The 14,276-nt window shown below is 40.0% G+C and overlaps 1 protein-coding gene across 3 annotated transcripts; it reads left to right on the plus strand.

Annotated features, from left to right (window-relative positions):
* Positions 1-231: 231 nt before the first annotated feature.
* On the plus strand, positions 232-12,516 carry LOC309689609 (NLR family CARD domain-containing protein 3-like). Of its 3 annotated transcripts, XM_082506173.1 has the most exons (12): positions 232-385; positions 1,180-1,326; positions 1,451-1,480; positions 2,346-2,438; positions 5,964-6,042; positions 6,156-6,384; positions 6,581-8,384; positions 8,455-8,628; positions 8,759-8,914; positions 9,449-9,495; positions 10,071-10,164; positions 11,283-11,384. In XM_082506173.1, the coding sequence occupies exons 4-11, from the start codon at positions 2,386-2,388 to the stop codon at positions 10,145-10,147; spliced, it is 2,619 nt and encodes an 872-aa protein (XP_082362299.1). In that variant the 5' UTR covers positions 232-385; positions 1,180-1,326; positions 1,451-1,480; positions 2,346-2,385; the 3' UTR covers positions 10,148-10,164; positions 11,283-11,384. The 3 variants fall into 3 exon arrangements, with proteins under 3 accessions (XP_082362299.1, XP_082362298.1, XP_082362297.1); XM_082506172.1 differs by lacking the exon at positions 10,071-10,164 and having other exon boundaries at positions 232-398; positions 11,283-12,516; XM_082506171.1 differs by lacking the exon at positions 10,071-10,164 and having other exon boundaries at positions 11,283-12,516.
* The last annotated feature ends 1,760 nt before the right edge of the window (positions 12,517-14,276 follow it).

A 14,276-nucleotide genomic window follows, 5' to 3' on the forward strand; every position in this document is an offset into this window, starting at 1 on the left:
AATGTTGACTGTGGTCCTCACCCTCTCTGACTACCTGTCACTTTACTCTGATGCTGACTGGCTATTTCCGCAGAATATTTCTACTTGTGAATCCAAACTGCTGCTGCTCCATCAAAACTCATCAGATCATCAGTTAGCTCCATCTGCTGGAGAGACCACTGACTTACATCATCTGATGTGTGTGCTCTCTGACACTGACCGGGTCTTTCCTCACAGGTTAGACTGGTTTTGACATCTGATGTCTCTCTGAGGTTATGAGCATGTGACACTGTGTTAAGATCAAACACTCACAGACTCCAGGACTGACGAGGAGAACAAGCAGCTGCTTCTCCCCTGATGTTTTGTCCACACAGGAAGCTGTGAAGTGCCTGGAAGCTGACCTGAGGTGAGTTCAGCAGGTGAGAATCCTTCCAGAGAAATGTGAACACGTCTGTGGATCACTCTCACTGTACGGCACGAGTGCTTCCTAATGCTGACTGGCTGTGTGGGCTCGTCAGTATTAATCCAGTGAAGAATCTGAATCTGAGAACACTGATTTCAGAATCAGGGGTGTGTATTTTGGTGGTGGTTGTTGTGGACTGTAGTCTGAGTTTGAGTCAGTGGTGAAAAATGCCGGGAATGTCTGAACTGGTTTGACACTTTAGAGCAGCTTAAACTTATTTTCTAAGAATAAATTCTCAGAGTTGAGTTGTCTTATAACAGACTTGGATGCACTGAAGGCCTTTTTGTTCCACATGTCCTGGAAACGACCTGGAAAATAATAATATAAAATATAAAATTTTATTTATATAGCACCTTTCTAGACAGAGTCACAAAGTGCTCCACATAAGATAAAAAGTCATAAAAAAGTAAAACAGACAATATAAAACAGGCAAAAATTAACCAAAAGCTTTTTTAAAAGGTGAGTTTTGAGTTGTTTTTTAAAAACAGCTACTGAGTCCAGAGTTCTTAAGGTTTGGGGGAGAGAGTTCCACAGTCTAGGGGCCACAGTGGCAAAAGCTTCTCCAGGTCACAACTCAGTACTCACATCACTGCTCCATCATTATCCGGACTCAAAGCTGTGTGTGTGTGTGTGTGTGTGTGTGTGTGTGTGTGTGTGTGTGTGTGTGTGTGTGTGTGTGTGTGTGTGCGGGTGTGTGTGCGTGTGCGCGCACATGCGTGTGTGTGTGTGTATTAAAGTACACAGCAACAGAACAGATCTAAATATCCTGAACCAGAAACAGAAACAGAAGCTGGACCTGAACCTGGACCAGAAACAAAACCTGGACCTGGACCCAGGGGTGTGTCCCTCGTGAGTGGACACTCTTTGCCTTGGTCTGAAACAGAGTAAGTTTGTCAGTGACCCAAAGATCGTACTCAGACCACAGATAAGAGTTTATTCTGACAAAGCATTAGCTCATTGACAATAATTAATCATTAGCTATTATTAATCTCTGGCTCTCTTCCACAGCGTGTCTTTGTCCTGCCTTTGTCCTTTGAGGTAGGTGTTGTTGTGATTTGGCGCTGTGTAAATATATTTCAATTGAACCCTAACCCTGTAGAACCAGGGTCTTTTCCATTAGGCAAACTCAGGCGGAAAGAATCAGATTATTAGGACTGTCCAGCTGATTATGATGATTTGTGAAGGCAGACAGTTAAAGCTCTCTGAGGCCTTACTTGCTAGAGTGGATGATGATCATGTTGGAGGAGCTGAAGGTGGGCAGCCAGGTCTTTGTTTCCACAGTGTTGAGCTGATTGCAGAGGAGGCACAGGTAATTGACCAATTTTGAACTGAACTGGGTAACTGGGAAGCAAGTGAGAAGAGAGGATTACATACTGGAAAGACTAAAGTCTGACAGCCGGGGCGCTCCGTCATCTCAGCGTAGAGACGACAAGTCAGGGTTTCATACAGCTCATAAAATCAAAGTGTATGCCGATCTAACAGTGTATGTTGACTGGACAGAACAGGTCCTTCAGTACACAGGCTGAATGACAGGCTACACTGCAGCTGCACGGCTGCAAATCCGGGTCCTCCCTTTAGATGAGCTTACACAAAATACTGAACTAATAACTACCAACTGTCTGAATTAACCTAGATTTACAAGTATCTTTTAAACCTAAGTACCTACTCTTCAAGTTTCTACTTGATGTAATGATTTATTTTGAAATGTCAGTTGTCATCTCTGGCTGTGTGCCAGGTAGACCCACACACAGCCAGAGATTGAAGAGTTGAGAGTTGAACTGAAAAGACACAGCTTTTTTTTTGCTGGAACAAAAATACTCAACAACTAAAACATACAAAATGCCACAAAACTCAGGATGTGTGACAAATATCTACAGTCTGATTCTGGTTTTGTTTCTGTCAGGCTCCAGCAGCAAACAGCAGTCTCTCCTGTAACCAGCTCAATGTCTGTGCACTCAGCTTTGGCTTTTAATGGCCAAGCATCATCTGGAGAAATGTGAGTTACCTTGTGAGTGTGTAATACACTATGTCCTCTTTATGCTGTATAACTAGAACAATTAAAGTTCAAGTTAAAAAAAAATTACAACAATGTATATAGCTACCTCACCTCCACAGAAATGACGTAAGCTACTCAGTTTACCAAACAACATGTCACAGACAGCCTGTTAGAGAGTTATCTCTGAGATGCTGATGTGATAGCTCCCTCAGGACAAAGACTGAGGGACCAGTCAGAGAGTGGGCTCAGGGAGTGCTTTCCAGATACTTTAATGAACATTAACAGCAGGCCAGTAGTACACCAATTGGTATACTCAATGAGAGTATGGGAGTGCGTATGTGTGTGGTTTTAAATAACAAGAAAACAGGGAGAATAACAATCATTGCTTTTCAACATCACACACCAATAATGAATTACAACATAAATGATTAAATAAATGCTCTGGCTTAGGAAAATCTCACAGTGCCATTTTAAACAGGTAGAAAGCAGGAATATCTGCATATCCAAAACAACAGAAAAGGCCTAATATCTCAAAATTAGTAAAGATCAGCAATTAGGTGTTCAACAGAGCCCTCTAGTGGCCAAATAATCTAACTGCTATACACAAATCCGACCAGTATCAAAGGCTACGGTGGTAAGTTACATGCGTCTACCAATATCAATCAAATCTCCAAACACACTCCATATCATGTACCTGCCTCTGTATTTTTGTTGTTCTGTTGTCTTGTTTTTGTTCTGTTGTCCTAACCTATAATGTGCTACTCCTAATGTAAAACCCTCCCTTGTGTCATCATTTAAAAAACTTACACTGGTCACCCAAGGGACCCAAAATGGTCCTGCCCCAAAAAGTGCGATAAAAATGTTATATATTAATATTTTTTTCCACTTTAAATGAGTCAGTCTTTTAAAACTACTTCTGCCTAAAATATTCATATCAAGTTTTAATTATATTTCGGGGGTTTTAACCCTTTAAATCCCAGTTTCTTTACATGAGCGCACCATTTTTTTAGCCGAAAAAAACAAAAGACTTAAGTAATATTTGATTGTTATTATAATTAGGCCTTTAGATGGTCCAAAGATTGGCACCAACATTCATTTTGATTGATCGTTATTTTTTTTGCAGGGGCAAATTTAAAAAAAAAAAAAACTTACACTGGTCAACCTAGGGACCCAAAACGGTCTGACTCACGTTTGCACAGGAAAGCACACTGCTGGAAAACGCTACTCCCAGGCACTTATGGAAAAATGCCCTTAGGAAAATTTATTGATGTATTAATTACCACTACTGTTATAACAATGCAGCTGAAATATAAGGAGACTTTCTGACACAGCCTGTTCACATCCAGCTCCATGGATGTATCACTGCTCTCAGCGTCTGTGATCAGAGTTTGGATCAGAAGTAGGTGAAAACAAGGGCAGTTGGTCACCTGCCCACAGTGATGCCACCTGGAGGAGCAAACAGCATGCAAACGTTGTTCTTCAGCATAATCACATACAGCCATGATATTCACTGTTGGGTCTGTCTAGCACAGACCTACTGCTGGAACGAGACAATTCTACTACAACAGCAAAAGCAAGACGCAACTCACCAAAGTTCTTTGTCTTACTCATGCACGAGGGAGAGAACTGTGACGAGCGTCGTTCCTTCGCTTGACCCAGTTGCTCTCGTCTGCCCCCTCGTAACACTGCTCTTTATTACAGTTACATGACTATGCATAAGTTCATTAACATATGAAGTTTTACACAGGCATACATGTGAACAACGAGTACCATGTCTGTGTGTATGTATAGGCATGTGCGTGTGTGTGTGAGGGGGGGTCAAGTATGGGCTCAAATTGTGGTCATAAATATTTTGTACTTGTAAGTCAGGATTTGTATGTGTAAAAAGAATTTGTATGTATGTAAAAAAGATTTGTGTGTGGACTTCGCCAAAAAATACGTGTGAAACTCTGCACTCAAGTTTCAAGTTACAAGTATGAATTTTGACCCTATTTTTCTTCCTTTCAGCTGATTGGCCAATGTCATGTCAATCACAAATTTAACTATCCAATCAGAGAACAGATGGGTTTGGCTATTGGAGGGGTGCTTTATGGAGCTTCAGGTCCTTGAAGGAAATAAATGCCCTTTTACATGCCAGCCCAGCGTTTTCCTTCATCATCAGGAAGGGAAACAGTCTGTGGTGGTCCGAGTTTTGTGATTTTTGTGTCACAGATTTATGTGCTTAATACAGGGACCTCCAGAGACTTTTCAACAGTGCTGTGGACCTCGGGGGGCAGTGTTGTGGAAATGACACAGTCTCCACTAGTGGGGATAGTTACAAAGCTTTCTTCGTTATGAATGAGCATACATGTTTTTATTGAACATTTGAAGAACCAGCAAAAAAAACAGAAACGCTTGTAGAGGACATAAAGTCAAAGATAGAAACGACAAGGAGCAGGTGCATCTAGTACAGATGCCGCAAAAACCCACAGAGCTCAGCAGCCAGCACAACAAATTCTGGATCCTTGGCTTTTAGTTAGCAGTTAGCATTAGCAGCACATGCTGCGTCCAATGTGAAAGGAGCTTTATGCTGCGCACTGTGACTCACAGCAATGCTCCCGGGTCAGCCCTGACTTTGTGTTAAACTAATCCTAAAGTAATAATGGTATTTCTAACCACTGATATACCACAAATTTATCCTTTCAACAGCTACTGAAAGTTAGGGGACCTAGCTTCTATCGGATATTTATATAGAGATCCTCCAGCTTCAAACTGTATTACCCTTCAAGGACCTGTGGTTCAAAAAAGCTCCCCTCCGACAGCCAAACCCATCTATTCTCTGATTGGATAGTTAAGTTTGTGATTAACATGACATTGGCCAATCAGCTGAAAGGAAGAAAAATGGGGTCAGAATTTGTACTTGTAACTTGAAACTTGAGTGCAGAGTTTCACACGTATTTTTTGGCGAAGTCCACACACAAATCTTTTTTACATACACACAAGTTCATTTTACACATACAAATCTTTTTTACACACACAAATTCTTTTTACACATACAAATTTTTTTTACACACACATAAATTCTTTTTACACATACAAATCCTGATTTACAAGTACAAAACTGATTTACAAGTACAAAATATTTATGGCCACAATTTGAGCCCATAGTCAAGATGTGACCCTGTGAACGACTCCCCAAAGCTGGTGCTAGGAGCGCAGTGGTCCACCTAAACAAAGGGCTCTTATACTTAAGCAGATACAGAGTAGGTGTCCTCATATAGTATAAATCAGAAAGAGAAGGTATGACCTCTCTCATGACCTTAGGGTGTGTGTGTGCATGCCAGAACACTCTGGAAGGCACACAGAGTCTTTACAGACTGCTAAGGATCAAACCTCTATCAATCTACAAACATTTATATACTTCTAAGCATAAATGATTATAAATTTCTATGCACAAATGACAATAATAAAACATAAACCCAACATTCACATTAAATACAGAGTGCACCTTTACTGTACACTTCCTAAAACTGAATGTTCTCACAGGGTTACCCAGCAGAGCTCAGAGGTTCCCAGTGGTCAGTCTGTCGTTCAGCATCAAACAGACCTGGATGCCATATTCATGGTGAGACCAATTAATGCTGTATCAATGACATGGAAGGATGCATTTCGTGTGCTAATTGGACACTAAACAGTTTTAGCAATCAGCTTATAGGTTCTTATTATTTCCTTTTTCAGTTACTGGAGATAAAAATGGTCAATTTTGTAAAGACCGAGCTGAGGAAGATCCAGAAAGTTTTGAGTGCAGATTACCCAGAATGCTTAGAGAGTCTGAGGGAGAATGATGAGATGTTGGAGAATGAGGACGAAGAGCAAAGGAAGAGTAGCAGAGTAGCATTTCTGAAGATCACACTCCACTTCCTGAGGAGAATGAAGCAGAGGAAGCTGGCTGACCATCTTCAGAGCAGTAAGAATCTTTTATTAGCTTTGACATGATGTGGAAGTTCTGGAAGTTTGTATTTCAAACCTCAGCTCATCTTTAATATGATGCAAAACATCTGCACCATTTAACTCCTCCTGAGAGGCTGTTTTATTGCTTTATTTTTCATTTATCTGATCGCATTAACTTATTGTAAAAATAACATGATTTTGTGATCCTTCAGGGACCCGTGCTCCAGGGTGCCAACATGAACTCAAGTCTAACCTGAAAAAGAAGTTCCAGTGTGTGTTAGAGGAGATTGCTAAAACAGGAAACCCAACCCTTCTGAATCAGATCTACACAGAGCTCTTCATCACAGATGGAGGGACTGCAGGGGTCAGTGATGAATATGAGGTCAGACAAATTGAAACAGCATCCAGGAAACCAGACAGACCAGAAACTACAATCAGACAAGAAGACATCTTTAAAGCCTCATCTGTTAAAGATAAACCAATCAGAACAGTGCTGACAAAGGGAGTGGCTGGCATTGGGAAAACAGTCTTAACACAGAAGTTCACTCTGGACTGGGCTGAAGACAAAGCCAACCAGGACATTCAGTTCATGTTTCCATTCACTTTCAGAGAGCTGAATGTGCTGAAAGAGAAAAAGTTCAGCTTGGTGGAACTTGTTCATCACTTCTTTACTGAAACCAAAGAAGCAGGAATCTGCAGCTTTGAAGACTTCCAGGTTGTGTTCATCTTTGATGGTCTGGATGAGTGTCAACTTCCTCTGGACTTCCACAAAACTACAATTCTGACTGATGTTACAGAGCACACCTCAGTAGATGTGCTGCTGATAAACCTCATCAGGGGGAAACTCCTTCCATCTGCCCACATCTGGATAACCACACGACCTGCAGCAGTCAATCAGATCCCTCCTGAGTATGTTGGCATGGTGACAGAGCTCAATGGATTCACTGACCCACAGAAGGAGGACTACTTCAGGAAGAGATTCAAAGATAAGAAGCAGGCCAACAAGATCATCTCCCACATCAAGATATCTCGAAGCCTCCACATCATGTGCCACATTCCAGTCTTCTGCTGGATCACCGCTATAGTTCTGGAGGATGTGCTGAAAACCAGAGAGGGAGGACCGCTGCCCAAGACCCTGACTGAGATGTACATCTACTTTCTGTTGGTCCAGGCCAAAGTGAAGAAGATCAAATATAATGGAGGCACTGAGACAGATCCATACTGGAGTCCAGAGAGCAAGAAGATGATCAAGTCTCTGGGAAAACTGGCTTTTGATCAGCTGCAGAAAGGAAATCTGATCTTCTATGAATCAGACCTGACAGAGTGTGGCATCAATATCAGAGGAAACTCAGTGTACTCAGGAGTGTTCACACAGATCTTTAAAGAGGAGAGAGGACTGTATCAGGAGAATGTGTTCTGCTTCATCCATCTGAGTGTTCAGGAGTTTTTGGCTGCTCTTCATGTCCATCTGACCTTCATCAACTCTGGAGTAAATCTACTGGAGAAACAGCAAACAATATCTAAGATGTCCAAAGTATTTAAAGACAAACCTAAACTGAAAGATCTCCACCAGAGTGCTGTGGATAAGGCCTTACAGAGTCCAAATGGTCACCTGGACTTGTTCCTCCGCTTCCTCCTGGGTCTTTCACTGCAGACCAATCAGACCACTCTACGAGTCCTTCTGACACAGACAGGAAGTAGTTCACAGTCTAATCATGAAACAGTCCACTACATCAAGAAGAAGCTCAGAAAGAATCTGTCTGCAGAAAAAATGATCAATCTGTTCCACTGTCTGAATGAACTGAATGATCGTTCTCTAGTGCAGGAGATCCAACTGCTCCTCAGTTCAGGAAGTCTCTCCACAGATAAACTGTTTCCTACTCAGTGGTCAGCTCTGGTATTTGTCTTGCTTTGTTCAGAAGAAGATCTGGATGTGTTTGACCTGAAGAAATACTCTGCATCAGAGGAGGCTCTTCTGGGGCTGCTGCCTGTGGTCAAAGTCGCCAAGAAAGCCCTGTAAGTGGATTTATGAATAAAACAACAACTTTTTATAGAACAAAGCGGCTCATTTTTAGTTGTTTTTCAGGTTGAGTTGTTGTAACCTGTCAGAGAGAACCTGCAAAGCTCTGTCCTCGGTTCTAAGCTCAGAAACATGTATTCTGGAAGAACTAGACCTGAGTAACAACAACCTGCAAGATTCAGGAGTTAAACTTCTTTCTGCTGGTCTGATGAGTCCAAATTGTAAACTGGAAACTCTGAGGTCAGGATGGCAGTCATTCAACAGTTACAGACAGTTCTGAGTTCTGTTTGATTCTTCTATTCTCTAATTGTATGATTGTCCTTTAACGTCTTGAATTTTGTGGCATTTTGTGGCATTTTTCTTCTTCCAGCCTGTCAGGCTGCCTAATCACAGAGGAAGGTTGTACTTTCCTGACGTCAGCTCTGAGCTCAAATCATTCCCACTTGAAAGTGCTTGACCTTCGCTACAATCATCCAGGAAAATTGAAAGTGAGGCAGGGACTCAAGGATCCACACTGGAAACTCAGGTATGGACAGGGCATGGCTACTCATTTAGTACTATTTTGGCTAATTGTTTGCTAATTTAATGTGTTTTTGCTCAGAGCATCATCATAAAGAAGAGCTCATTTTGGGTATTTCTGAATTTTAGCTAGAACAAACCCAAATTTTAATTTCCAGTGACAATATTTCACATATTGGAGGGTTTAACTGGTTTGCACACATTCCAGTCTGGGCGGACTTGGATTCTTTTAGCAGCATCCCAGTTTTAGCAGCATTATTGGTGGATAGCTGCTGTCCATATTAAAAAAAACCATTTTGTGCTCCAGTAGTACAGGCATTACTGAACACTGTCAGTAGTCTTGGCTTACACTGATAATTTTCTTAGATGATTTAGAACAACAATGTACTTACAAATATTAGATATAAGGAACAAATAAAAGATAACTACCTAATGTAACTGGGTCAAACTTGGAAGAACAGGGAAAACTCTGGTGCTTCATGTGCAACAGTTAGATCTCATGTTGAATAGAAAATCATTGTTACTGTGTTTCTTTCTCCAGGCTCGACCATGGTGGACAGCAGTGGTTAAAACCTGGTTTGAGGAAGTGTAAGTTTGACAAATGATGACAAATCAGCAAAATCCAAATTTTATCGCTGTGCTATAAGTTGATGTGTGCTCATCCGATCGTTCAGTCTGACGTCACTAGCCGTGTCTGGGCCTACACTCTGCTGCAGGTCCATATATCAAATGATCACTGTGGCATTACTGAGAGTTGAAAAACTGTCTAAAGTCTTTCATCTTTAATGAAATGATCAGCGTTCTGCTCTACCAGGTGTAACAACTGAGTTTAACATCCAGGCATCCATGAAAACGGAATTTATGACATTTAACGGAGTTAGAAGTCAGCAGGAAGTTAGCTCGCTAGCTTCCATCTAAATACAATATAGCATGTCCTGACTGTGGCGGTTTGGAAACAAATTAAAATGTACAGCTCTGTTATCACTTCCAACATAAATGAAGACAGAAAACTAAACAGCAGTGACGTTTGTAGGGTTACTGAAGTTTGGCTAGCTGGTGTATAATGATGTGCTACGTGACCGCTAGCGACACAGCTATGTTAGCAAAATATAAACAAGCTAACTTTTTTTCCACTCGATAAAAGTTAACGTGAGTGTTCTCAGTGGTCAGGAACAAATGTAATCGCATGGCAGGATGCTGTAAAAGGACCAAACTTCAGCCAGGAGAACAACTGAGATAATCCATCCACAATACGAGGTTAGTCATTCATATACATGCATGGGCTGTGCTGTAGTTACATTGTAAGGTTTTAAAAACTGAGCTTAAATAAATGATTAGCGGTAATAAAAGCCGAGGGAGGTCAACGGTGATCACTGACTTTTTTTTTAGGAGCTTTTTGAGATTAAATAGAAGAAAATACAAAGCATTAAACATGTTAACAACACAAAAGCCATATTAAATGCAGACTACTTTAGGCCCGGAAGTAGGATTCATCACTTAATAATCGGATTAATCCAGGTAAGGAAATCCCAGAAGGCGGATGCTCGTCACATTACCTGTTAATAGTATAAACCTATGAGCTACAATACCATACCCCAACACAAACCCCTATCCTGATGAGAGCACACAAGCTTTCTTTTAATATTTATGTATGAACACAAAGTAGTCACACACGCTGAGCCTACTGATAGAATACTAGAAAACATAAACACGTAGAATGGAGGCTGCTACCTGTTGAAGTTCAGGCTCTAGTCGCTGAGCTGGTGAGGTGTATGTCTCCTGAATCCAAACTGGAAGCTGGTTCCACAGAAGAGGGGCCTGAAAACTGAAGGCCCTCCCTCCCATCCTACTTTTAAATACTCTAGGAACAACAAGTGAATCTGCAGTGTGAGAGCGAAGTACTCTAATAGGGTGATATGGTACTATAACCGACCGTGGCTCACCGGGTTAGGAAGCGCATCTGTAACCGGAAGGTCGCCGGCTCTCTGTCCTGGTTATTGTGTCCCTGGGCAAGACACTTTACTGTTGGCCAGAGGGGCCAATGGCACGATATGGCAGCCTTGCTTCTGTCAGTCTCCCCCAGGGCAGCTGTGGCTACAACCGTAGCTTGCCTCCACCAGTGTGTGAATGCGAGAGTGAATGAATAGTGGCATTGTAAAGCGGTTTGGGTGCCTTGAAAAGCGCTATATAAATCCAATCCATTATAACGTCATTAAGATAATATGGGGCCTGATTATTTAAGACCTTGTATGTGCGAGGGATGACAGTGATATTAAGTTTTATATAAATAAAATGACAGAACATAATGAAAGAACAGACACTAGATGTGTCAGATGATAAACTGTATCTCTGCTGTGTGTTTCTCTCTCCATCAGATTTCTGTGAATTAAAAGTGGACATGACGTCAATAAATAAAAAACTCAAACTGTCTGACAACAACATGAAGGTGACCGTTGTGGAGAACAAGCAGCCCTATCCTGATCATCCAGACAGATTTGACTGGTGGAAACAGCTTCTGTGCAAAAATGGGCTGATTGGTCGCTCTTACTGGGAAGTTGAGTGGAAAGGAGGCAGTTTTATATCAGTGAGTTACAAAAGCATCAGAAGGAGAGGAAACAGTGCCGAATGCAAATTTGCGGGAAATGATCAGTCCTGGAGTCTGATGTGTTCTGACGCTTTTGGTTACTCATTCTGGCACAACAATAGAGAAACACCCATCTTCTCCTCCTCCTCAGTCTCTCACAGAGTAGGGGTGTATGTGGACTGTCCTGCTGGCACTCTGTCCTTCTACGGAGTCTCTTCTGACACTCTGTTCCACCTCCACACCTTCAGCACCACATTCACTGAACCTCTGTATCCTGGGTTTGGACTGTGGTCCAGTGACTCCTCTGTGTTTCTGAGTCCTTTGTGTACTAACAAGTCTGTAGAGCTTGACTGTTTAGAAGAGGCAGAAACTACAAGTCGGTGGTATGAAAGCTGAATGTGGATGATGTTTCTTTTTTGTTTGCTTTGAATCACATATTCTGGGATTGATATGTTGTGATGTGATTTTGCTTTGCATGATTATCTCCTCACCACTTTACTTCAAACTCACTGATTGTTAACCTCTAATATAATAATAATGGATTGCATTTATATAGCGCTTTTTGAGACCCCTCAAAGCGCTTTACAATACCACTATTCATTCACGCTCACATTCACACACACTAATATCCCTAATATCAGCACATAAATATGTGGGGACATCTTTGCATTTTAAACCCTTTTCTGTTGACATGCTATTTTATCTCAAGATTAACTATTTTTAAAGACTATGAAGTTTGTGAATTAATGGTTACAGTTTTATGAATCTAAGAAAAATTTAAAGGTTTTAGTTCAAGTAATGTTAAAAGCTGTTTTACAAACTGCCAAAAATTGTAAATCATTCAGTAATCATTAATAAATCTTAAACATATCAAATGTTCCACGAGGGCAACAATAAAGTGTTAATGCTTTACTAATAATATTAACATGAGTAAAAGTCTATATGTTGTGTTTATTTTCATATATATATGTTGTTTGTTTATATTTGTCACCAGCAGTGTGGCTGATTATTTGACTCCAGCTGTTATGGTTAATTACTTTTTCATGATAATGAATAAATAAACTAATAGCTGACATGCTAACTTGCCTTGTTTTGCTTTGTAGTTGCTGTTTTAACTGTATTAACAATGACCGTGTTACTTATTAAGCTCCTCTTCTTTTTTTTTTACTACTTTCTTTTTATTGTTTTTCTTTAAACATTACACAGATGACATAAGAGGTAACAACAAAACAAAACAAAATTAAATAAAATAAAGAAATAAATTAATAAATTAATTTAAAAAGTGAAAAAAGAACATGTTGGGTCACCATGTTTCTACAATTTGATCGTTTTTCATTATCAATGTGATGGTCTTTATCCAGTTTATGTAATCAGTCCATTTCTCCCACTTTCGATGATATTGATCTTCCTGAGTCCTTATTCTGTAAGTCAGTTGTTCCATAATTTGTATTTCGTCTATAATTTTGATCCATTCATCCTGCGATGGTGGGTCTATCTTGTACCAATTTCTTGTGATAGCCTTTTTACAGGCTGCAAGCATAATTTTCAATATGTATCTATTTTCTTTCAACACATTTCCCGTAATGACACCAAGATATAATAATATACAAGACTTGGACACAGTATAACCCAGAATTTTACTTATAACTAAATGGACATCTTCACAAAATTTTGCGATCTTGGGGCAGAACCAGAACACATGGGAATGAGTCACATTTACATCTCTACAGCTTCTCCAACACGGTTGTGGTAATGAAGTGTGTTTGTTCCTAATTTTGGGTGTTATAAAAAATCTTATTACATTTTTCCAGTAATGCAATCTCCAGACACGTGATGATGTTGTTGACTGCTGTGTTTTCCAGATTTCTGACCATTCCTCATCGGATGTGTTCCCTCCCAACTTTCTCTGCCACATCAGTTTTACAGATGTTATTGTACACCCTCTTGCCTCCGTTATATGCTCGTAAATTGTTGAGATTATTCTAAAATTTTTTGCATTGTAGGTTTCAGTTATGGTTTTGATTAGAGATGGCACGATACCACTTTTTTATGTCCGATACCGATACCGATATCATAAATTTGGATATCTGCCGATACCGATATGAATCCGATATAGTGTTTTTTAATCAACAAAACTGTTTTTTAAATATCTTGCTGCATTTTGTATAAGTTCATACTCAAGTTTAAAACAACAACTACACTAAAGCTATTCTGTTATACCTGTATGCAAAAAAAATATTTCATAGTTCAGCAATACTGATCAATCTAATAAACTTAAACCTACACCATCCTCCCTATTCTGGTATTTTAAAGAGTACTTAGCATAAATATTAAGCAACCTAACTAATAGGGTTCCAACTCCCAGCAACAACAAAAATAAATAAATAAAAAATAGGGAACCACCCCTCACGCTCCACCTCATGATGCTTAATCGACGTAATCAACCTTAATTTGATGCAGTGTGGAAAAAAATACACAGAAATCAATTATTTTTCAAGAAATATTAAATAGATTCAACATCTTTCTTCAACAAAATTGCAGACTGCACAGATGGTACCTTCCCAAAGGAAAAAGTACTATAGCTTACTAGGGTATATTAGACTTAACAGTTACTATATACAATAATGGACTTCTATACATTTTACATCAGATTAAAACTTTGGGTGTAAGATTCAGATAAATATTAAATAATTAAAAGCTCGACATTTTAAATGAGAATAAGAAAGAATAGTATGTCTTTGTGCCCTCTTTTCCCTGTTAATGCCCTATCGGCCCCCCTGGCTAA

Source organism: Aulonocara stuartgranti, assembly GCF_965226115.1.
Source record: "Aulonocara stuartgranti genome assembly, chromosome: 15".
NCBI classification, from domain to species: Eukaryota; Metazoa; Chordata; class Actinopteri; order Cichliformes; family Cichlidae; genus Aulonocara; species Aulonocara stuartgranti.

Excerpts from the sequence above, each read along its gene's own strand:
- LOC309689609 (XM_082506172.1), top strand. The coding sequence starts at position 2,386 with ATGTCTGTGCACTCAGCTTTGGCTTTTAATGGCCAAGCATCATCTGGA. Across the intron at positions 8,629-8,758 it reads TGTAAACTGGAAACTCTGAG|CCTGTCAGGCTGCCTAATCA; the intron begins GTCAGGATGGCA and ends TTCTTCTTCCAG. Across the intron at positions 8,915-9,448 it reads GATCCACACTGGAAACTCAG|GCTCGACCATGGTGGACAGC; the intron begins GTATGGACAGGG and ends TTCTTTCTCCAG.